At 38.8% G+C, this 26524-nt stretch overlaps 1 protein-coding gene across 1 annotated transcript; it reads right to left on the bottom strand.

Annotated features, from left to right (window-relative positions):
* Positions 1 to 4918: 4918 nt before the first annotated feature.
* TRPC1 (transient receptor potential cation channel subfamily C member 1) lies at positions 4919 to 23827 on the bottom strand (the record flags this gene model as incomplete). Its single annotated transcript, XM_080350086.1, has 13 exons — positions 4919 to 5146; positions 5980 to 6174; positions 6737 to 6938; positions 7107 to 7282; positions 10858 to 11001; positions 12973 to 13112; positions 15331 to 15667; positions 17341 to 17536; positions 18790 to 18921; positions 20245 to 20447; positions 21379 to 21480; positions 22312 to 22466; positions 23692 to 23827. 13 exons carry the CDS (start codon positions 23825 to 23827, stop codon positions 4919 to 4921), a joined length of 2346 nt encoding a protein of 781 aa, XP_080206212.1.
* Between the last annotated feature and the right edge of the window lie 2697 nt (positions 23828 to 26524).

Raw genomic sequence — 26524 nt, 5'->3', positions numbered from 1 at the left:
TGATTAAGGGCCTGGTTTTTCTTCCGTTGAAGTCAGTGAATCATTGATGTTAATATGAACTGGATTTACTCTTCAAAGAATTAGACAACTATGTAACAGCACCATATTTTTCTCTACTGCTGACTATAATCTAGTTAGTAAATGTCACTATTATGATCCATTAGGTAATTAAGGAGGAGGTAAGAAGGAATTAATTTAGTGGCAGTAAAGTACATGTGTAAATAGTTTAAAGTTTTGTCTCTACTGTGAAAGGATGGACAATACAGCAATGTTCAGTCTGGCACCAGTAATATAAATAGGAGCCTGTCTGTCTCATTTATTTCATTCCTATATGCAAAAGGTTAAACAAGTAGCTGTTTTGAGGATAAGGGAAGGAACAGACTGGAAGCAGTTACACAATGTCATAATGTTAAGAGATCTTTGTCACGTCTGTCAGTTGTACAGAGTTATTTGATACTTTGAAACTGAAAGGCTATAACCAAAGACAGAGGAATATGAACAGATTATAGGTGAAGATTAATACTGACAAGTTGAAGAACATTTTGGTCAAAAGCAGATATGAAATACATGCTTTTCCAACTGGATAAAACTTGAGCACTAACAGGAATGATACGGATGGAACAAAACCTAAGAGTACTTGTTTTCCTTGTGTATAAATAGCATAGCAGAGTTCTGATAATCTGTAACCACAGGCAGGAAGCTGTACGGAAAGCCCCAGTGCTTACTCGAAGTACTAATCGCTTATTTCAGTAGAGGGATGTGGATTGCCGTTCTCCTGCTGTTGCTGCCTCTCCTCTGTGACAGCCGAGCAGCCGCAGCACCGCCGGGCTGGCTGCTGCAGCGGGAGCCCGGAGCGCCCAGCCCGAGCCCGGAGCGCCCAGCCCGAGCCCGGAGCGCCCTGCCCGAGCCCGGAGCGCCCAGCCCGAGCCCAGAGCGCCCAGCCCGAGCCCAGAGCGCCCTGCCCGAGCCCAGAGCGCCCTGCCCGAGCCCGGAGCGCCCAGCCCGAGCCCGTAGCGCCCAGCCCGAGCCCAGAGCGCCCTGCCCGAGCCCGTAGCGCCCAGCCCGAGCCCAGAGCGCCCAGCCCGAGCCGGCAGCGCCCAGCCCGAGCCCGGAGCGCCCAGCCCGAGCCGGCAGCGCCCAGCCCGAGCCCAGAGCGCCCAGCCCGAGCCCGGAGCGCCCAGCCCGAGCCCGGAGCGCCCAGCCCGAGCCCAGAGCGCCCAGCCCGAGCCGGCAGCGCCCAGCCCGAGCCCGGAGCGCCCAGCCCGAGCCGGCAGCGCCCAGCCCGAGCCGGCAGCGCCCAGCCCGAGCCCAGAGCGCCCAGCCCGAGCCCGGAGCGCCCAGCCCGAGCCGGCAGCGCCCAGCCCGAGCCCGGAGCGCCCTGCCCGAGCCGGCAGCGCCCAGCCCGAGCCCGGAGCGCCCTGCCCGAGCCGGCAGGGCCCAGCCCGAGCCCGGAGCGCCCAGCCCGAGCCGGCAGCGCCGCACGGCTCCCGCGGCAGCCGCCCAGGGCTGCGCTCTGCTGAGCCGCCCAACAGCGCTTCGCTGTGGAAATGACAGCAACATTCCTCTGCAAAGCAGATCAAATTCTGTAAATTAAAGAATTTTAAATGGCAACTTTGATTTTCCAGTATCGATTCCTATGCAAATTAAAGGGTTTTCTGCATGGTGCTCTCTGCATTCCTCAGCAGCAGCCTGGGGAGCAGCAACGTGGAAACCATGCTCGGAACTACAATGATCTATTTTTATTTGTGATGACATAACCATCTGTCACGTAAGTTTTTTCAGCGAGGCAAGGAGTCTGGCAGCTGCTCCTCTCCTCCCCCAGCCGGTAAGCAGGGAAAGCTCCTGCCTGTTCTTCTCCACACTCCCTTCAGACCAGTTTCTTTCCCAAATAGCAGCACTGGCAGCAGCCGCCCTGCGACAGGGAATGGGAGCCAGGACTTAGCAGAATGGGGCCCATTTTCTCAAGTAAGGATCGGTTACGAAACGTAGGTAACAACTATTACAAGTTTTTAAAAGCAGACATAGTGACTGTAAACTCCAGACACTACAATCTGCAACCAAACAGAATCAAAATTATCTGAAATACAATTTCTGAAATAATTTCAACAGAAACAATAATCAAAACCATAGTTCAGGAAGAGCATAGAGTAAGCTGTCTTTCAGTAATTAATGGTTCTGACCTTTCTGCTACAAATGGAGATACCATGAAAACTTCCATCTCGATTTTTCATTCATGGAGGCAAAGTTAGAGCTAAGACAAAACACACATTCACATGAAAGAAAAGAAGAATGAGCATTTCGCAGTGGTGTCAAAAAAAACCTTTCATGGTCCTTTCATGATTGCACTAAGATTTGTACAAAGAAATTCTGAATCCCCGCTTCTCCAAACTTTACCTTTTTTCTTTTTTTTACTTCCCAGTTTAAAGTAGTATCACAGACATGTAAAATTTTGTCTCTGTGCATGTCCAGAAGGGAAGTATCAGAGCCCCAACATCTGCAGACAACCTCTGGAACAGCCAGTATTACATTGCCAAATGAGAAAGCAATGACCTGTTTAATATGTGTGAAGCAGGAAAGTCTAAACGATAAGACAAGATTGACCAAATAGTACAAAGCACTCTGGATTGATGAGCAGCAAAGTAGATGCGAAGACTACAACAGCTTTCAAACGAAGCAGAGATGCAAAATGTCATACAACTAAGGTACTATAGGGAACAAACTTCTCTGTCTCTGCTATCGCTTTATACATATATATTTCCATGGATAAATAAAAACTCTGCAACTCCCACATGCAATCCAACGCCCCCTAAAAGTGCCTTGAAAAGAGACAGTTCTGTGTAAGGGCACGTGTGCTCTGTAGTAGAACAGAGTGCCACGTGCGATGACCAGGCCAGCGCTGAGGGACTCTGCTTAACGTACTGAACGCAATTAGAAATAGCAACATTAGCGTGCTGCTTCGTACAGATAACAAACCCACCTTCCCAGGAGAACTGATGAGTGGGAGCCGAGCGCCAAGTGGCGAACACCGCATCTGGAATCCAATCTAGTGTGTTTGGGACGGCACAAAGCCATTGCAACGAACAGGATGGTTCCACAAGGAAAAACGGTAATAACACACTAACACCAGCTACCTTCCTCAAACTTACTATCTTAACATGACAAAGAAAGTACTTTTATTAGCGTACCTGATACAATGTGTTTCAAATACGACTAATATTAATACCACCATATTTTTCTAAGAGCTTTTATTTGTCTGCTTCCTTTCTTGGATATACATAACATACACAGCATACTTTTTATGTTGGTGTATTATTCAAACATGAGATCTGAGTCCAAATACAAAATTCAGTGATCTCCTTTGCTTTGAACACAAGAGGATAGCTTCTTATTCACGTGAAAAGCCAACAGACTTATGAGAATACCTCTATAAGACTTCTGGAAGCAAAGTATTAAACCCTAGTTCAGATATACATAATTTCATAGTACAGAAAATATATTATCTTTACAAGAAAGAGTTTTGTAAGAATTCCTCCAAAAAAGTAAACATTCATGTAAGCCTCCACTCTTATCAAGCTCCCCAAATCAACTGTGGTCAAAGACCACTATGGCTACCTGCGCCTTCTGGACATAAGACCATTTTAGAAGAGCACCATCATAACAGTAAAATTGTCAATCAATCCTTTAGCTGTCATAAATATACTTATTTCATACCTAAAACACAGGAATCTCACATTTCTCAATTACAATTTGTCAACTTGAATTATATGTAAGCATATAAAGCCATATAGGACCCTCTAGCACAGAAAATCCAAAAAGCCCTTACTGTCCATTGTAAGCAAAGTCAAATCACATGTTTTCACAAAACACAGTATTCCTGACACCAAAAAAAAAAAGTTTAGCTTGGCAACAACTGTGGGTAATAAAACAGGAAAAAAGAAACACAAGTTTAAAAGTAGGATATGTAAAACCTGCCTGAAGCAGGCCCTTCTAAACTACAGCCGTCCCATGAGCAGATACAAGGCGTGTTCTCAGAAAGACGTGCACAGTGTCCCACAGGAATTGTCCAGCATTGCAAACAACAGCACTCAGTGCTCCCCCTAATTTTTGTTAAATCACAGGTTTTGATATTTCAAATAATTTAGCATCCAGATTTTAAAACCCCAAGATGTTAAATTTTAAAAGTTTACGGGTTAGTTTTAAAATTCTGTTTCCAATCTTAACATGTATAGTAAAACATAGTTTTGAGGCACTGCTGAAAAATCCAAGCAGGAATTGATGGTCTTACATATAACCATAAATATTCAAGAAATGGTTGGTCTATTTTGAGGTCAAACTGTGAATGTTCTCATGAAAGGGAAGAGCCTTGATGATTCGATTTTCTGTAAGTGTTAGCATACAGTCCAGGGTAACATACAAAACTTGGCACTAGAACTGCCTCTTTCAGAGCCAAACAGTCTTCTCATGCACTGTAACCTACAGTCAAACATAATTTCCAACTGTGCTGGAAATTTTCTATTATTCTATATCTGACTTTTCTATTAAAAATATACATAGGCTGGATTTTTGTCTTAAAAACCCTATCTTCTCTCACAACTTGAAAAACAAGTATCAAAAAGGAATAGCCAGCAAAAATAGAAGAAATGAACACGTTGTGCTAGTTATGAAGCTCTGACACCTGGCAGCCACAGTCTGAGGAACATTAAAAAAATCCTATATACAAATTTTATATACACACTAAAAGCTTAAGAAAATTACTATATCTGGGTTTGCATTTATTTCCACCAGTTCTGCATCTAGCTGCAGCTCATGCAAATGCATTTTCAAATATATTATTGTGCATTAATCATCTTTTCTATTTGGTCAACACTTCCATCTCTAGGCATCTAAAAGTACAGACTTTTTGTTTAGAAATTAGGCCTTAGTTTCTTGGATAAAACATAGCATATTTAGAAGTTCGAAAGCCAAGCAGGTCTCTCATTTCATTTCGGAATTTTGACAAGTCTTGCCGCAGCTCATTCAGGTTTTCCACAGTTGCCTGATCCGTGCTTTGCATCTTCTGTCTCATGGACGTCAAGTAACGGTGGACTAAGCAACACATCACCTTTTGATAATTCTCATCTCTCTTTTGCTTCAAATTTCTCCATTCCTTTAAACAAACATTACACATTTACTATGCAGAAGTGATTTTTGAGCCTTAAAGCCGGTATACAATTATACAGAAAATAAACATGAACAAAATAACAAAGCTATTTTAAAAATACATCCTGATGTACAAAAAGGTACAATGCATGTCAATTGCCAGCAACATTTAAATTATATTATCATTTACTGTAAAAACTGAAAATTTTCAATCTATTTGGGTTGGTAATCATCCTACAAGCAATTAAGAGTTCCATAATCCTGAATGCTTGTCAGTACCCATACCATGAAGTCTTTGAATTTAGTTTATTTAGTGCTATTTTTGTCAGCAAGAACATGCAAAATTAGTATGCAAAATTGCAGGGTACAATAAATATGTTTATTTAACAAAAAAAATATCCCTCCCCCCAACAATGACAGGCTTCAGTGATCCTTTTTGGTTATTTATTTTGACACTTCTCTAACATGTTTAAAGCAAATTACTTTCCCCAAAGAACACTCTAACCTCACCATTTTTGAGATTAGCACATACTGCCTTGAGGTTACGAGTTTTCAATCAAGCAAAGCCTTTTTCCAGACTATTTCTGGAGGAACAGAGGCTTAGAGGAAACGGGGTTGAAATTCCCCAAACAGAAAGTTAATAGAAACTTACTTAAGTATTATACACATAGGTAACATTTATTTATATTTTGGATGCACCACACATTATTCTATAATTCCTATTTATCTTAGTAGCACTCACCACGTGTCAGGCAGCTTCACGCAGCAACTTGCTGATTCATTTTAGCAACCAGCACCTTTCCAGCTTTAGAGCCTACAGCTTTCCCAATCATTTCTTACCTTTAGGCTATTCTGACGTTTCACTTTGCCACTTGATGTATGAGAACAGATCCATTTACTGAGACTGTTGAAAAGATAACAGATAGTCTTGGGAGAGGGAATGACATTGAAAGGTGGAGGTAGCGTGCATTTGTCATCGAAGTAGCTAAGCCAAAGCTTGGCACGAGCAAACTTCCATTCCTTATCTTCATGATTCTAAAGCATCAGAAACATTAACAGAGATCAGAAACAAAACTATTAGCAGGTTAGTTCGTAAGTTTTATGTTATCATACCTTAAAAATTGACCGTTGTTCAGCTTTGATTATACAGTATTTTAATATATAGATTATATAGTATGTTAATAAATTTGTAACTAACATTAAATAATTCAAATACAAAAAAAAAAATCTCTTCAATTCACTATATACTCTGGTGTCAATAAAAACTTCAGCTATGAAGGTATAAATCCCCTACCAAATGCCCAAGCCCCACACCTTATTAAGAATAGCATCTTGGTTTGAACAGCCATTGTATCAAGACATTGTTCAGTTCCCAGAGGGCCAAAGCCTTGCACATGTTCATCATGCAAAGTACCCATTTTATTTGGATCAAAGTAAATTAAAAGTTCATATTTGAAGGAAAGATGCCTCTTTTGAGCTCAGAGACAGAGCTCATCCATGTAGGTCTGTAAATTAGTCCACACAGTATAGGAAGAAATTTGTATAAAATCCAAAGATACAGCTAGCAATTATTGGAAATTAATCAGAAACCACTTACCGCTATCAGCTGGAAACTTTTATGAAGCATTGCCACAAGGAGCTTAGTTAATACAATCACAACCACCACATTGTAGGTACCAACAATAACAGCACCCACAAAAGACTGTAATTCTTCACCATAGCTAAAACGTGTGACAAAGATTGCTACGTGTGCCAGGGAGAATATGTACCAGAACAGAGCAAAACATGTGCCAATAAACCTACAAAGAAAGAAAAAATAGTATGGTTAGGTAAAGCAAACACTTCATGTAAATTCATTTGATGTTTACTTCAAGTAAATTCAAGTTCAGTGAAAAATTCCAGTTTTATTTAATTACTAGGAATTAAGGGCTGGAACAATACAGCTGTTTCATAGATAACAAACTCACGAGTGGAATGTGTCATTGCTCTGTTGTTCACAGAAAATCCCCGCACAGTCCTTCTCTTCATTTACAGTAAATCCTTTATCATAAAGTTGTGTCAATCCAATTGTGAACGAGAACAAGACAAGAAGAAACATGCCCAGAAATTTTCCAAAATCTTGTAGCATCTGTCCCATTGAAATCTGTGAAGTAGATTTATTTCCAGTATTAGTAAATCATGTCGTTATTTTTGTTCGTACTCTCTCCTTCAGCTTCTAATCGAGGAAAACATATCTATTTACATTTTCAATGTTTTACTTAAAATTTCAGATGCTAACCAGACCTCAAAATCAGGAGGTATCCTTGTACCATTTTTCAGTGAAAAATTCCTGATGTTAAAAGAAAATTTATGTAGTCTTAACATCACTTAATAAGTTAATTACTTTCAATTAACCATAAGCAACAGTATGCACACCTTGCTCTTTATTTGTAATCCCAATGGTAATAAAGAACTCACAAGTCAGTAGATAAAAGCAGTAAATGAGATGCACTTGAACATCAATACCATCATAGAAGTTAAGAAAACACTTCATAAGGATACTGAATTAATCAAAACATTCAGAATCATAATTCATCAAAGCCCATCTGCAGAACACAGAATTAATTCACTGTATGTTTTATATAAGATTTTAAACATACACAATGTAGGTGTGTAAGAAAATAAACACTGAAGAGTGTAAAATATAGAAGATATGACATGAAATTCAGATCATTAGTTTCCACTTCAAAATATCCTACACAGACGCTTGCAACAGTATAAATACATCTTTTAAAAAACAATCATGATTGTACATCTTTCCAACACAGAAAGGACCTTGACTTAATTTGTCATTAAGCACAATTTTTTAAATGGACACAGCATCAAAATTACAGCATTTCAATTACTCTTCCTACAAACTTCTTCAGAGAACAATATACCGTTATAAACAATGCAAATAACAAAATGGGGTCAGGCAAATCTAATCATCTATATGAACCAGTGTGCGGAAAGCCTAATCCTATATGAATCACAATCTGTACCAAATCCTAGTCCAGTATTGTATCACTGGTCAGGTTTTGCAAACATAATTTTACTGTGAGATGAAGCACCAGCTCCTGCTCCCTCCCATGCTACTGGAATCTCACTGAGTATCCCTGTTGTACAGCAGCTCCTGCGTCTTTGCGCAGTTTGCCACACACGTGGAGAATCGGCAACTGCAGGCAGAGCTATGCAGTAATTATTTCGTTTGGTCAGAGGATGAGTGTAATCCCCATGATAATTTCATCTCATCTGTCCTTTCAAAGAAAAAACCAAACCCCTACACAAAACATTTACCGTTTAACTCACACACGGTTGCAGGCAAGAGAGAGACAAAGTAGATGAAACAGAAATGCACAAATGGTCCAAACCGCCCCAAACTGTTTTGCCTGGAAGAGAGTGTCACAACACAGCCCAAATACCAGTTGCTCTCTTCATATAGTCACGCTATTCCTTTTTAAGTATTTAGAATGTCTAAGCATTTGAAAGCTAATGATCTAATCTAGGGAAGTATTACTTGATCTGCACTTAATAATACAAAACCATGACACACAGCCAATTTACAAATCTGTATTAAAATGGGTTTTATTAATCAATAAGTGAAGTAACTGAATGCTTAAAAATAACTCTAATAGCTAAGAGAACATAGTAACTGCCTTCACTCCTGCCAGGCTGTGGGGTTTCCATGCCATATTTCATTACTACCATCTGAACTCTGTGACCTACTTTCAGAAAATACTGTAAGAGTTGTTGCACAAGCTATACTGGCCAACAGTAATAACATAAGCTTCAGTGTGCCACTGAATGGGGTGACTGTTGACTGTTTTTATTTACTTGGGAAATTTCATAACATAGCCTCCTAATAAAAAACTTGTGAAAGATCTAGTACATAAATAAATATCCACATTAAACAGTGAATCTCTTTAAAATGTGGAGAAACTTCAGTGTTCAATCAATTTGTATAACAAATCTGATGCTTACTGCAACACCAAAGCTTAAGTATTTTTTTCAAAGTATTCAAGTACAGTTCCATTAAAAAATGTATAAAAGAAAAAAAAAATAAAAATAATTAACGGCAACACAGCCAGAGAGAAAAGGGAAAGAAGTAAACCAAACAAAACCCTATGAGGAGAAACAGGCATCTTCCAATAATATTAAACTGGTTATAAGAACTATGAACATTCTTTCTAGAGCACTTTTTAAGATGGTTTTTAGAAGGCAAATTTAACAAGCAATTATTTTTCTTTTCTGTATGAAACAAAAATATTGTAAAAGATAATTATTTGTGCAGCAAGATCAAACACTCTGACTCATTAAAATGAGCTGGACCTTCGAGCTGGAGGTTTTCAGCTAGATCCTAAAGCCTTCATACAAGACCTAACGATGTGAGCCAAAACTATTTACTTCAGAACCTCCTTCAGTATAGCTCCAGCTGCAGAGCAAGAGTTTAAAAAACTGCTGCTCCCAAATACTTATTCTGCCTTTGTGCAGATCATCCTCTTGCCACAACGCTCTTAAAACTAGTCCTGTGCATTAGAAGAGAAGACAAAGCACTGATTTCAACTATTAGGACAATTCCATCAGTATAAATCACCGGATGATGACCTTATTCATTCCAAGCATCTTTTCACTCACCAGACACTTGCAAACCCAGTGATGATGTTGACAACCAGCTATATTAACTAAATTGTGTCACTATCACGGGAAAAATAAATAAAAAAATAAACAGAATCATCGGAACAAAAAAGCAGAGACTTGTCTGATCTGATTTATCATCATAACCCTCCCAGAAAGGCCAAAGAAGCTGGAAGAATACTGACACAAAGCTTTTTTCAGTGAGCTCCGCTTTTAACAACAGGTACTTCAGTTTGTAAGGGCTTTTCCCTGGCAAAGTAACAATCAGTCAGTGCTGAGGACTAAAGCTGAACAGATAAACCAAAGAAAGGCAAAAAATGTTGCTAGTAGAATAAGAGGTGACTTCTACTCACAATATTTTTTAGAAGGCTGCTTTCTTCCTCCTTCTAATCTAAAAAAGGATTGAGGGAGGTAATTGTATCTGAAATGCGATGTCTTAATAATAGTACAGGTTCCCTCCCCTACCCTCAAAGGTATGAGACCTTCTGTATTTTGCACCCTTGGGTCCACCAAGTCCCTTCCAACCCCAGCCATTCTGTGATTCTTATAACTGGCTATAAATAGATTATTGTTTCAATACTCTTGAGAGATTTATATTTTTCAAATAAATTCAACTCTATATTTAACTTCAGTGAGATCACAGGCATAAAAAGCCTTTTTTGATTACTATTCACTTGCTACACATCTCATTCTTCTATCTTTCAGAGAGAAATTAGGATGGTCATTTGCACAGGACTTTACCGAAGAACCTGATCCTTACAGTTTTCGAACTGCAAACACTTATGTAGTCTGTTAAGATAAGAACACATGAAAACAGTATAGGTACAGTTACCATGGGGAAAAAAAATACTGTTAGAAAGTGAACTACACTAGGTCTTCCACTCTTTTTCTTACCTTTTCCATCTAAATCAGTAAGCTTTACATGAGAGATTAAAAAACCAAACTTCAATACAATATTACTTCTTTCTACTTTTTACTCTGACTTGCTTACTTTAATTTGGCCTTTTTCTCTTTTCTGTAAGACTTCATACCAAATTAAGATCAAGTTTAATATTTGATATTCACCTGCAGTGGTCCCAGAATAGAGCTGGTTGTGTACATGAAGAAGAGACGCAGGTAACTAAGAACATTAGCAAAAGCAAAAAGACCTTCTGCCACCAGGGTAGGATGGAACGCATCCCAGTCCTTCCTTTCAGCATAATCATGAAACTGCAATGTAAAAAGGACAAACTGAGATCACTGACATTGTAAATACAGACAGGCACCGCTCCCTACTTCTGCCTCCAGAACAGGCAATAGCATAAAAGAAATTAACACATACGAGTCATAGATGGCTTACTGCTTTCGGATATCTCACTCTTTTTAGAAAAGACATTTTAAAAGCCATTCCAGGGGGAGCCAGAAATCAGATGATTTAAATTCAACACCTAACTAATGTACCCATGCAATTTCAATGTAGTGACAGCTGGTCTTAACCAGCTTTAGAAAGATATAGAAGTACTTAGGATCTGGGGTTCCTTCAAGGGATTTTATGAATGACTACAGAGAAGGGGAGTCACAAGTAAACTTGGTGTAAACACACCCCAAAGGAAACCCACTAGGTACTATTCAGCTATTCATGGAATAATCCACAGATCCCTAACTTTCGGCTTGGCTGAAAATATCCAGCATTTATATTACCAGCTTCTGATCTCTCAAAATGGATGTTCAAAAACTAGTGAACTCAAAGTTGCTCTAAAATAACTTGCCTGAAACTGTGCTGCACAAAGATGGCAAGAAACACAGATAAACATGTTTTTATACATTGCAATTGCATGTGTACAAATCCTTCTGTTACAGAGACTCATCCTTATTTCTTACAGCTTCAGTGTCTAAAATACGGACCTAAGATGTAAATGAAGCATTTTTATTTGGTTTTGTAAATAATTTATAAAGTATAAAAATATTTTTTGCCATGTAAAAGTGGCAAAAAAGCCATCATGTGCCTGTTGCATAGGACAGGAGTCCTGCATCTTCAAAAAGGTTACAACTTAAATTAGCAGCAAAAGGCTCTCAGCAAAGGAACTACTACTGTAGACGTGCTGGTTGAAAAGCAAATGGTTGGGAAGGCAGCCCAACATGGTATTCTCTATTTTTTTTCAAGAAATGAAGCTTTCTTTTCCAAAGAATTACCAGCCTTTGCATCCAGGCAAGGATAGGGAAGTGAGCCAAACACCGAGCTGGGAAGAACTGAACCAGTTTATGTCCCTCCCAGCTGCCAGACAGCTGTCAGCTCACAGTCTGCAACACAAAATAATGGTGCTACTGCACTGCCTTGAATTTTGCCAGAATATGCATATTCGATGGGTCTGGCAGCTTGCCATATGCTGTGCAGCTAACAACACATGCAACAGAATGGGAATGATCATTTTCAAAACTTGTATCTCCAATTAAATCCAGATGGCTTTTCAAAGAGAAAAGACAAGGCTTCTCTATGGCCTTTGTGCTTTTTTCCTTACCAAAAAAAAAAAGAACAAACCAAGCAACCAAAAAAAACTCTCACCAAACAAAAAACAACAAATAAAAAAACCCAAAACACAACAACAACAAAAAACCCCCAAAACAAAACACCAAGCCCAAACACATCCACCTATGACATCTGAGCATATGTAATCTAAAGCTTAATAAATTCTTCTGTAACAAAAAAGCGTTAGTCAATCTAAACACAGAGATTACTATTAGCTTTCTGCAGAGTACTGTTCTATGGAATCAGGGGTACTCAAATGCCAAATCAGATGAGCTGTATGGGGAGATTTCCCCAAATGCCAATCCAAGCCGTTTGGAAGAGCAGCCAGTTCTTACGAGGAAGGCAGCTGCCCTATTTGGGGTCCTTGAGTACTTGGAGATGTCTTGATGCTTTTTCTAACCCCCTATTTGCCTCATCAACTTCTCTTCGAAGCCCAAGATGCAGCAAGACCAGCAATCTTGACAACTACATGGCCTAGATCACATAGAACACAACTCGGAAGCTTAAACTGTATCCATGTAATAGGCTATTACTAAAGGTACACTTAACTACAACACACCACAACTAACATACCACATGTAACATATCTTCACATATTTTGCAGCAATGTGCTAAATTTATATTTGCCCAGTTGGTCCCTGAGGAGCTTTGCATCTCTGAAGATGGGTGCTCACCTTGTTATGGGCAACTACTTTGAGAGCAAAAGTTGCCAAATATAGAGAATTCATGACAAAACTAAGCTGATTACGGGATTCTTCTAAAAAGTCTTCTAAACCATCATACCAGAGTCTTTTAACATCTGACCACACCATTCCTGCAGGAAAAATAAAACAACCAAACACCAGGGAAGTCAATCCATTGCACTGAATACATATTCTTTTACAACTAAAGCACTTTTAACTGGCTTTTGTAAATGATATTTTAGCTAACAGAAAGAAGTAATTAAGTAGATTTACTAAAAGCATTGCATTGGGTTAAAAGCATTAAGCATAAGGCAACAGAATGTTTAAGCTTTTCAAACCTACTTTACAGCTAAGAAACACATTCTCCAATAAAAAAAGGGCTTGAGAGGAAATGAAAAGCACTATAGAAAGCATTATATTTCTGTATGAAGTATCAAGTGTTTCTCAGAAGTGTGTGTTACTGAAATGATCCAAAATGAAGAAATTTTTCCTAACTTAACTGTCATTAAATAACATTAGCAGCAAAAACTAACTGCTGTGCGCAGTTCATTAGAAGACTTACATCAACTCTCCTTCCTGGTTATAAAGAAAATATTTCTAGAGAACAATCTCTGTTCCCTTCCACATGATCATCATGTATTTTACAGTAAACTTGTCCCAGAATCAGTAAAAAGAGCTGGAGAGGTAGAAGATGCTATAACTGATGTTATTTACACACACAAGAATTTGAGTTCCCTGTTGCTTTATTTTGCTAGGGAAGACACTTGAATGATTTAGGCTCAATAACTTCAAAAAGAAAATTACTATATTCATGATTTGGAAAGTTTATCTAGCAGAACACAAAACCAGCTGCTAACTAAGTATTAGAAATTCTGTTGTGGCCGTTTTGACATTGATTGTTAAAAAGTATTTTAATGGGACTATGCAAGACAATAATGCAGGTAAATCCTTATTACTTGGTTCTTTTTATTCCAGTTGATTTTGTCACACATTTTCTAAATTAATTCCTTTTCAACAGTACAATATGTGATTATAAAATATGCACTTAAGCTATAAATGCAATTCCTATTTTAAAAAAATCTTAAGATTAAATAATGTCAAAAATAACCTGATTTTAGTAATTAGGTTACTTAAAGGTCACTTTTCAATCTTATCTGAAATCCACCTTAAAATACTACATGAAGAAAACAAAATGTTTCTACAACCTTTCATTAAAATTTCCAAGACCACCTAATGACACTCTTTCCGTCTACTTTAGATTTGATGGACCGGAAGAATTTCTAGAATCAGATATTGAATCTCAAACAAAGGAGGAGTCTGTAACACTCACTTGTACTCAACATTTGAAGCTTTCAAGTTTAAGATCTGCATGTGTTTGTGTGTGGGCTACTTGCTATTTCCAAAATCTGCATGAACTACCCAACAGTTTTAATGCAGCCAAACAACAAAAGGAATCACCATTACAAAAAGCCTTACCATAGAATAACAAATAAGCCACTCACAACTACTTAGATAAAAACTGTGGTGCTTTCAACTATATCATTGCTTTTTAGAAGTCCAGGCAACCAAATGATACATATCTAATTACCTTAAAGTAGAAATTCCCATGAATTTATTTACCAAATTTTAATGTAAAAACAACACACACCAAACAAGCAAAAACATGTTAAAAGGTTTTATGAATTTCCAACCAAGACAGAAGTTCATGAGTACTCAACAAAAATTATACCTGTGCTCCCTCTACTGCATCAACCAGAATTAACATGCAGTTGTTTGGGTACAGTTATGATAATCAGCGACAATGACACATAGAATTGGAAAGTTATATGGGAAAATGACACTCGTTGCTGTGTTTTAAAACAAGGATGAGAGAAACACACACCTTCAATTTATTAGACTAAGATGGAGCATGTGGGCATACGTATGCACACAAAAGCATACAGCATATGTACTTGTTTCTTTAAACAATGGGCCAACTCTGCAACAAGTCCAAATTCTATTATTACTTTTCAAATCAGGCACTACAGAATAGTCATGAAAGACCAAGCTGATACTTATTGTTGATGTACCACTTCTATTACAGCCTACAAAATTCTCTTTGATACTTCACTTTCTGCGATAACTAGAGATTGTTCCAACACTTCACAGCCCTTCCTCAAAACATGTTTTGGGTTGGTGGGGTATTTTGTTTGTTTGTTTGTTTTGCTTTTCCCATAACAATATACTCCTCAAAGAGTAAACTTTAGTGGAGCAATGAGTAACATGCCAATTTCATAAGAAGGTAGTACAACTCATTATAGTTTGATCAGTGTCTGCAATCGTCATGCAATCTACTGATATCATACATACCTATTAGCCATATTATCAGAAGATAGTCTATTCTCTCAAGGGCTGGTCCCATTGTATTCTTCTTATTCTCATTGTAGACAAGGGAATACAAATTAAGTAACAACAGAAATGTGAAATACGAAGCTCCATGAATAATAAACTTCATAAAAGGAGTGTGAATTATTCGACCTACTCGAGATTTAGGGGCTAACAAGTAACACAGGGACAAAACCGGCCAGAAAATGCCAACCATCAAAACAGTCAAAATTTTCTTGCATGTGTGCTTGCGTCGATAGCCCGCCATCTGGCCAAACCATACTGTGTTCAGAAACTGCTGGCAGTTAGACTGAGCCACAAACTAGGGAAAGGGGAAAAAAAAAGAAAAAGAAATAAACAATAAATCAGTCTCAGGTTTCTTAATATAAATGATTAACTTTCATTATTATTAATAAAATCCATTTTCAAACTATGCATAGTCACCAATGAACAGGAAAAGGCAAGAATTTTAAGCTGAAATAGTTAAAAGACAACAGAAGTTCTATGGACCTATTATGATCATAAGCATCCAATATTTTAATATCATACTAAAGCCAGCAACTAAACATGAATTATACATACTGGATTTTTAATGGTTTTCAGGTTAAGAATGAATTTTGATGTATAATTACTTATAAATCTAGCATATAAATAACATCATACCTCAGAGAGCTTCATTGTCTGTCGTTATAAAATACAGTGATCTTATCTGAAGAGTAAGATACTGTTATTGCAAAATAGTATCCACATTGTAAAACACACCACCTTGTAAGATGAGGACTGAAGCGACCAAGCAGTTTTACACATATCAGTTCTTAAAATCATTATGGCTCTATTCACCAGGGTTAATTTTAAGTCAGAATAAGCTATGTCGTATCAGTCACTCAAAAGAAGATAATTTCATTCTGAAGGTTATGTGGAATATGCAAAGGTAGTTTAAAATTTCAGATGCTTATTTGCATGGAGTTATAAAAGAACATATTTCACTAGAAGATGGTTTGTCTTGTCACTTAAAAAATATCAACAAAAAGAACCTTGATATTATAATCACATTTCATAAAGCACCATGAAAAACTGTCTCCATAGTTCACTTGTCAGAAACAAAACAAATTCCTCAAAGATACTTTCCTCATACCACGTAAAAAAATGTTATTCTCCAACCACTGTGGTAAAAACAAGCTATGCTCAAAACCAGAACATCTGAAATGCTTCGTTATTCTTGTTTAATGCACACCAAAAATGTGTAATGCTGGTTCTAAGATATTCCGTAACTACAACTTTCAAACACTATGTATTTTAACAGTTTCACAAACAGTTTAAGGCTAAATACGTACAACAGAATTATAATGCCTTCTGCAAATGCTAACTAAAAATGGATTCTGCATAGAAAGGAAACTTTGTCTCCCGGTTCTTGTACCAGAATCCTCCAAATACCCACTTGCCTTCTAGTACAGCAAAACTGAAGTTATAATTTGTTAACGGATAAAGACAACAATGACTTACTGCATGAAAGAAGTTCCATACTGATGGCACGAAAGGCGCCACTATTCCAGAACAGAGGCGCCATTCAGTTATACTCGCACAGGTCTGACATAATTACTGAACAGCACAGACGAGGCCTGAGCCAAAGCTGAACAGCTAATGACAGGCAAGAAGATGACAAATGATGTATGGCACCTAAGGATCTGTGCCTCCCTAGGCAAGGATTTAATGAGGATCTGAACAAATAATGGCCACTATGAGAGCTGTTCCTAAGAGAGCAGTCTATAGTCCAATACAGAAAATACTAAACTCTTCACCACAGTAAATACTGAAGAAACACTCAGTATGTCGCAAGATAATTTCCCTGTTTCACATGCAGATGTCCTGTGTATTACCACCTCTTCTATAATTCTTGAAAATTTATTTCCACTTCTATGTCTAGAGGCAGAACAAACAATTAAATTAATTACTAGCAAAATATGATACAGAAATCTAATTACTGCAAAGACAAACCTCTTTTTGATTATACTTGATTGCAAGTTTTAAGCGGCTTAAGTTCATCCTTTCTTCCAACAATCCTCGCTTGTCTACGTGTTCATCGCTAGATGTGTGATTCAGAATAACTTCCAGCTCCCGTGAATTGCGTGCTTGGGCAAGCAAATCTTTAGCAAAGGTTTTGCACTGTTGAGCTAGCTCCTCATAATCATTTCTGAAGGACACAGAAACAGTACATACTATTACACTGCTCGTATATGTTTTCCATCAAATCATTAACTGGTTTTGGTTGGGATTGTATGTTATGTTATAACAAATTTAAAAAAAATAAAAACCAAAACCAAACAACAATCATGTCAAAGTCCAAGCATTCCAAAGGCAATTCCAAGTAAGTTTCACCATGTACCATAACAATTACGCTTCAGTTTAGTTTGCAACTCCACTAGACAGAATAAAAATGAGAAATTACTTGCAGTATACAAATTCTTATGAGTTTCATATAAAGAGTTAAAGGTTAGAATTATTTTCAGGAGACGAGAAAGCGTAGTAGTCACAATACATCGCGCTGGGAAGTTATCATGTGGACTTTCCACTTGGAAGTTACTTTGAGTTTTGTGTTACTCCTGTCATCTGAAAATTAAGGTCTATTTACTGAATACTATTTATTCATACAATAAACACAAGAAAATAAAGCACATGATTTGCTTGTCTCACCTGGCTCATAGTGCGTTTTAGTGCCAAATTGTATCATGTAAATGCAACATTCAAACTCAATTATTAAGACAGACAATCAGCTATAAAACCAGAAAATTCATATGTTGTTTAGGAAAGTAGAATTTTACCCCTACAATTATTTCCTTTCATGGTCTCAGAAAAAATACAAGCTTTTGTGCTGGTAAGTTTCAAAATGGTAGAAACCTGAATAGTTTTAACATAAAATTATACTGAGAATTTGTTCATTAAATAGACAGGGCATTTTCAGGACGAAATCTTACATGCTATTCAGAGTCTTATAATATAAAGGAGCAAAATTAAGAAACAACACCCAAACAACTTTCAACATGAGTTGGGTCAGTACAAACAGGGTGTTGCATACTTCTATCCTGATGTAGGGAAAAATCAAGTGCAGAGTACTAATGAAACACTGATATGATTAATAGGTGTGCAATCTTGAAATATGTCAGCATTTAGCATAATTTCTATTTATTTTTCCAAAATAGAGCTGAAATTTGAACTGTTGGTGCAACTATACACATTGAACTGTCTCTAGACCTAAAAGTTTTTAAAGTAATTAAACTGTCAGAATGACTGCTAATGAGGCATAAATTATATAACTTGTTATTATGTCTAATTATTGGTTTAAACACTCCCATTACAAAAAATTAAGAATAAACCTTTTCTAATACATACGCATCTCTATAGATGTAATTTCATGAAAGTATGAAGTTGGTTAGTTTGAATTCCTACCTGAATTCAACCTCAACGAGGCTTAATTCTTTCAAGTCCGCACTAAGCTCAAAAGCTCGCAGGATCGGATCCTCCTCTGTCAACATGATTAAAGCAGGACTGGCCAAACACCGATAAATGTCAAGACGAAACCTGTGACAAAAGAACATTAAGCAAAATGAAGACGTTTCATTTGATTAGCAGCTCCAAATCAGAACCCATTCCACGAGTTTGCTTAAAACAGTCAGATGAAAGACAAAACAATTGGGTTTATTAAAATCAGAGACTACAAGCATTCAAGTGATACATCATGGAAGATACTGTCCTTCACATGCTTATAATCCTTAAAAACTGGCCAACCTGCTTCCCTCTTCTTTTCACCACTACTTCAGTTGTCATCAATACATCAGCAGAAGGATAAAATTATTGGTAAAATTTTGACATTTTACGTGTTATACGGTAGTTCTTATGATTTTTCAAGTGGAAATACGAGAGGGAAATAAAGCATGTAAGGCAACCTTCTACTTTAAAATATAAATTAAAAACAGTGGGGAGCTTTAATGTGCAATACAAAAAAGTTAATTCAGGAAAAGCATCTGAAGGGATGTTTGCCTCTTGCAAAATTAGTAACTCATGAACACTGAAAAGTATGTTATCTGTTCTAGTTTAAGCTAAGAGCTGTTATCTCAAGCTTTTCTACTGTTTGTTTGTTTGCTTGGGACTCCCTGACACTTTTTCTCATACTGAAGTTAATGACACAGTGTATCAGATGGATACCAGAATGGAGCCTGTAGTAGCGGAATGCCAGTAACAATTACCCTTTCACTTCCCTTATTTTTTAGTATTTTGCATACATACTGGAGTAATTATGTATTAATTAACTGCATATTGTAATTGCATATTATATACAATATGATCTTTGAGCTCTGTGATTTTTCACCCTCTCACATATTATATCATATTCAACCCTCAAATACATAGTCAAGTTAACCAGAAAAAATATTGTTAAGATTGGTAAATCCCTCTCCTCATTTAAGCCTTTATTAAAAAGCTATCTACTTTCAAAAATACTGAAAAAAAATAAGGCTTTAGATCAATCCATGCTACATAAACACTTTTAGAAACAGGATACAAAATTATCCACCTCCTCATTCTGGCTCAAAAAACCCCAAGTATTAACTAACTAAAGAAAAACGTTATTTGCATAATCCCAGTGCTCCTAGCCCAACATAGCTAGAATGTTTGTGACACAATCGGTAAAAAAGAAAGAGTTGTGGTTTCAGCACTTAGCTTAATATGCACAACCCAACCCTGAGAACTACCATCTCTCACAAGAATGGTTACAATATATTAAAGGAATCCACTCTTAATGTTCATCTTAAAGAGAAAAAGGGAACACACTGAAGCTGATCCAAGCAACACCAGAGAATTAAGATAAGAATTTTTTTATTACTGTCTGTGACTGGTAATTCTTACCTGGAATGTCGCAGACTGTCTTTTTTGTTCTTTGCAGTACACAGTGTGCATTCACAACCTACAGCATGAGGTTTGGGTAATGATATGTCTTGCTTCAGCAGCATGGTGAGAATTTCATAGTTGTTACGATGAGCCGCTAAAATGACAGGTGCCACATCCATGGTCGTTGAGTACTCCGGATTCTGAATGCGTTCCATTAGTTTCTGGAATAAAACGTAGCAAATATCTAAATTTATTACATACAGTCCTATGACGGTGTTTAAATGTAGGAGTTTTGTTTGCCTGTTCAACAATGAATCCCTCCTTCAAAATATTTTCCTATGTTTCATAACATGAAAATAAAGAAAAATTTGTAACAATATTTAATTACCTCTCAGATAAATCCTGGAAAACGAAGAAAGGACACAGAAATGGTCCTGGTTTATTTACACAGAAAACCTGGCATTCAGTGCCTACCTTCTCCAGCACACATGCATGATCCTAAAAACTGAATTTTGCTCTAATTTAAGAAAAAATAATTATATTTACACTATGTAAGCACAGAAAAAAATATCATGACTATACCTGCACTCCATTATATATCATGACTATACCTGTATACATATATCATGACTATACCTGTACTCTGTTACACAATGCCTTATTCCTTCCCTTCCTCCACCTCTACTTGTGAACTTTTAATAAACTTTGATACTTGAGCATTGTCAAGATAAGTTTCAACAGATTAAATTTCAAGGTGAAGATCTGATGTTTACAGATTTACTTGAAAAATCTAGGAAGCTTCAACACATGAATATATTCATTATTGGTCAAGGCTGCTAACTAGCTTGCAAACAGTCCACAAGAAACATTTACAGCCACTCTATTTTTTTTTTCTCTTCTGACTAACTAGGCATCTGTTAGCATTTGGCATGTGTAAGGCCACTGGTTTCCCTAGGTGGTAAAGCAAAACAATGTACTCTATTCTTTAAGACAAAAGAGGCAATAAAAATAATCCCTAATGTATAGATTCTACGACCTTAGAGATGTGGAATTTCATTTAAGAACATTGTTTTACATACTACAGTTACTCAGAACACAATAGCACAGCCCCTGAACTCCCCAACAGAAAATGAAGGAATAGCAACACTCAACGACAATGGTTGGTCTGGAGGATCTTTTTGGTCGGTGATTCAGTAGAATGTCGACAGCTCCCACCACTTCTGAGTCAATAGCCACCAAAAGTGCGTCCGATGACTAAGGAAAGAAAACAAGTCACATGTGAAAACAGTAATGACTTAAACGCCATGAAGAGTCAATCTGAAGCCAAACTGCATTTTACTGTTGTTTTTTTTTTGTAACTTATTTTTAAAGTACTACAATGACGTTCTGTATTATCACCACACATATGGTCAAAACACATATTGAGGCTGTTGTTCCAGCTTTTTGTTTTCCATACAGTTGATATTATTATTTTTAATTTTAATTTTATTTTTAATTCGGCTTAGAAAATTCAAATTTTTACTTTAAAAATAAAAAGACACAGCTTTTATTCTTGCCACTAAAAAGGTGATCCGGGGAGGGGAAAGCTTCTTGTTTTTTTTTTCCATCCAATATCAAACAACCTAACAAACAATAGTACTTTTCCTTGTCTTACTTATGCAGCCATCACAGCTGCAACTCTCCCAGCAGCAGCAGAGATGTCACATTACATTAAGGAAGTATTGTTGGTATGAAACTGCCTCTGCCATCAAGCACAGATCAAGTTTAAGAAGAAAGTGCTACAGAAACACATGCTTTCCCTAACTTAAAATAATCTAACACAATGTGCATTTTTCTAACTGTGCTACCATTTAAAAAAAGTTAGCATACTTCACATCCAAAGAGATCTCTGCATTCTACACTTTTTAATATGATAGACTCTGACTATAAACTGTATTGCTTGAAGATAATCTATATATTATCTCTGCAACAGGAATAATATTTAAAATCAAATTCTGACTTGTTAATATAATTGAAAATGTTACTATACATTTGTCATGATTGACGAGTACACTGAAAAACGTCAATAACTTATGTGTTGTATACCTGGCAGCCATAATCCAAAAGAAGCTGTAGTATGTCCAAGTTTTCATTTTCAATGGTTATGGTAATGGCATTTCGTCCAAGCACATCCACACAATTTATGTTCATTTCGCCTGAGCTGTTTTCTTCTAAGAGTTTCTTGACCATGTAATAGTCACCTGCACAAGTACCTTATGAATGTCACTTAGTATTATTATAAAGCACTAAAAGCATGTAAACGTTACAAGTACCAGGTACCATCAAACAAGACAATGTTCCGTAACTGACAACAGATGCTGAATATGTCAGACAATTAAGATGTCAAGGTAGATAAGCATTCTCTCATCAGGGAGAAAACTAAAGATATTTCAGAAGATCTCCTTCAGGAAAGTGCCAAGATGTATTTTAATCCACCCCTTTAGTTTCAGTCCTAAAAACAAACACACACACACAAGCATGGGTACTTTTCAAAGCCGGGGCAAAAGCTCATACATAACCTGCGAGACACAAGAAACATCAAGTTCAACTACATCAGAGAAGGCTTCTGGGTTCAAAGAGCCATTGGGTCAGAGAAGCCCACTCTACAATGCTACAAACAGGTCTGCAGCAGCAGCAGGGCTGCCGGCAGTAAGAGAGCACCAGGGCAAACCTGCTAACCCGCTGGCGAACATCTCCGCACAAATACTGGTAGGGCTGGGAACGAACCTAAACACAGCGCCAGCAGACAGCTCTGTGTAAACACAGCGGCTTCTGCCACCGGCCTGAGCTACACGGAACCCTTCAGCACACAGCTAAATGCCTGTCTCAGGGTCCAACACTTCAGACACACTGAGATGAGTTTAAGATTGTTCCTACTCAAGGGTAGCTAAATATATACTTAAAATAAGTAGCATATTTTAGAAAGGAAAAATCTCTTCCCATCCACCACCCTGGGCACAAATCATAGGAAGCCAGTCTCAGTCATTCTGGAAATACTTAAATAAACCCCCAATTTTACAATAACTACCTACTCACAGTCTCATTTAAGAGTGAGCACGGCAAATATCTGACACAAAACAAACTCCCCACAAGCGCAGGAGGCGGCCCAGCGCGCCTTCCCCTCCGCCCGCCGGCAGCGGGAGGCTGCGGGGCCGGGCGGCTCCCCCGGGCCGGGCGGCTCCCCCGGGCCGGGCGCTGCGGCTCGGCCAGAGGCGGCGGTGTCCGGGCAGCAGCCCCGTGCGGGGCACGGCGGGGCCCCGCCAGGCTGAGGCGCGGGCACCCGCAGTATTTGCCGCCAGCCCCCGCCTGAGCCACCGCAGTCGCTGCGCTGCTGCGGGACAGGGGCGGGGTCGGGCCCTCGGAGCCGAGGCCTCCGCTCCCCGAGGGCGAGGCAGGCGTGGCCGGGCCAGGCAGCGGGGTCGGTACCTTTGTCGCAGGCCAGCAGGAAGAGCTTCTCGTCCAGCGTGGTCTCCTCCTTCACCTGCCGCACGTCCTTCAGCGCCAGCAGCTTGTTCGGCGAGGCCGAGGCGGACGGGTCCGCGCTCTGGTACAGAGCGGCCATGGCGCCGGCTCCGCCAGTCCCATCAGAGCGCGGGCGGGGCGGTGGCGCGGCGCAGCGCGACCCCCGGTGCCCGCCGCCAGCCCGGCGGGAGCGGGGCGGCGAGCCCCGGCGCGGTCAGCCCCGCGGGCGGGCAGAGCAGGGCAGGGCAGGGCGGAGGGCGAGCGCTCCCCGCTGCACTGCGCAGGCCCGATGGCGGCGCCCCCCTTGCGAGGGGCGGCGGGACGGGGGCGGCAGCGGCGCCGCTGGGTCTGTGGCGAAGCAGCCCGGGCACGGCCGCCGGCGTCTCCCTGCGCTCCCGTGGCCCTGGTTTGCCCACCTTCCCCACAGCGCTCAGAGGGCCGGGGGCGGCCGGGGCCGGGGCCCGCGCCGGGCGGGGGGTGCGAGGAGGATTTCGCGGGTTTCCTTCAAGAGAGCCCGTTATGTGACCGCCCGCTGAGGCACCGAGCAACCGCACCGCGGCACGACCTCGAACTGTCCATCGTCCTCATTTCTGCTTTTCCCCTTGAATTTGTTTTTATGGCAGCTGCTCCAGCGCCCGCGGCCCTGCTCAGCTCCGCCGGTGGCGGCTCAGCACCTGCGCAGGGCCCTGGTTTCCAAACACGCACTGTTTCAAGAAGATGGACCAAAGCTGAAGTCGAAATCAGGTTCATCTTTTTGAAACACCCTGCATTTGCCAGAGTGTCATTAATACTTCTAGAAATCACATCTATTTGTTTTTCCTTTTCCATATTAAAAAAGTGTGCCCTTTTGTCCTTACGCATCAGAGCTCATGGCATTACTGACTTCACCTGAACCAGGAGGACCAAGAGCTGTTGTTTGAACCTCCTGTAGAAGAATCGTGTTTGGTCAACGCTTGCACTCTCTAAAATATTGTTATTCAGAGAAGACATTTTTTTCAGATGGCAGTAGCTGTCATTTACCCTTCAAGATGTAGCTCTTAGCATGTATGTCAAATTTTTGCATTGAGAAGAGATGGTTCCTCCTGAAAGCCCATCTCAATCAAACGTTGAAGTAATTCTAAACGTGTATTAGCAAGCCCCATAATCATAGCAGATTTTTTCCTGAAGTGAACAAAACACTACAGCAATAGTTTACACAACTGGAAACAGTAAGAGTAAGTTGCTGAGTACGTGAGCAGGTAAATACAGTACTTTAGATTTGCACATCTCAAGATCATTTATTCTTGTCCTAAATAGAGATTAAGTAAGGCTCAATTTAGCCTATGTTGAATGAGGACTTAAGACTCACTTGGCTCAGATACAGGGCAAAGAACTCAAATTCTGTACAACACCAAGTCCTTGTTTGAAACTGGGAACAGAAAAGAGGTAACTATCAAATACTAGTAACTGAATCTTGTCCAGATAACTCAAACCAGTAAACAGAAAAAAAATGGATCTGAATCCAAGCACTTAATTCCCTCAACTCTCAGTATTACCTTATGTAATAGAAACAAAATGGATGCATCCTCTTTCTGTTAATACGCTGTGCAAGGTATCGAAGACAAAGTTTTGTCTGACTGTTCACTCATTGTATTTTTTGGGTTTTACCAGACTTATGACTGTTTTCAGGAGCTGAGAGAAAAACTAGCAGCTTCATACTTTAAAAAAAAAAAATCTTTCATTTTTTTTTTAAGTTTTCTTTCTTACTGTTTGGCTTCTGTTAACAACTTCATTAAAAGTCCAGCTCCAGGAAGTATAATGAAAATTTATGGCTGCAGAGAAAGGAGTACAAATACTTACTTGAAAATTAATAATAATTATGGACTTCATCTCATCCAGACAATGCACCAGTCTTTCAAGACAAAAACCTCTGCACACATAATACACACTTTAGGAAAAAAATTGATTAAAAAAAGATTAAAAAAACAAAAAGGACCAATCGATAAGGAAATGCAATACTTTAATGTGAAACCTCAAACTGGACTAGCCAGCTCTTTATTGTTTTCTTATACAATATTTTATGAAATTTTTTTAAAAAATTCAGATGTTTAGTACAACTGCAAAAGCTAATGCAGACCTAATGACATATTAAATTTCTGCTTATTATTTGCTCTTTTTTCTTAATACACATACCATAAAAGCCTCTGCTCAGTGACAGAACTACTGCGTATATTTAAAGATTTTTCCCACAAAAAAAGTTTAATCAGCTTTATCAATATTCTTTAGTTTCTAGACATTAGCACAGGCCTTTACTTGCTCCCATTGAAGTCAATGCCAAGACTCTCATTTGCTTCAAATGAGTTAAGCTCTCAAACAATAAGGCAAGGACGATAACTTTTGTGCAGTTAGGAGTCATATTATAGGACTGGAATGCACCTTCAGGCTTGTATGACTACATGTAACACCCACAAGAGAAAAAATAAGCATCGTTTCACAATAGGTCCTGAAATAAGATGCAGATTCTTAAAATGCTATGGAAACTAATACAAATGAAGCTTGATTAATATGGTGTAGGGTTTTTAAAAGCAATACGAATCTGATGTTAATTTGGTAATGCACATGTTCTGAAAACAATATTACTCATAAATAATCAGTGTTATGAAACTGAATAAAATGTTAACTAATATAAACATTATTAAAATGTAATTAATTAGTATATTTGTGAATACAAATTTTCTTGTTCTATACTAAGCTTCAGACCTCTGTAAACTGCGAGGCATTCATTGTGCTTAACGTGGCAGAATGTTATATATCTTCA

This window comes from Nesoenas mayeri (assembly GCF_963082525.1).
Source record: "Nesoenas mayeri genome assembly, chromosome: 9".
Taxonomy (NCBI): Eukaryota; Metazoa; Chordata; class Aves; order Columbiformes; family Columbidae; genus Nesoenas; species Nesoenas mayeri.
The sequence above is the reverse complement of the archived record's forward strand: the minus strand, read 5'-3'. Positions and strand labels throughout refer to the sequence as shown.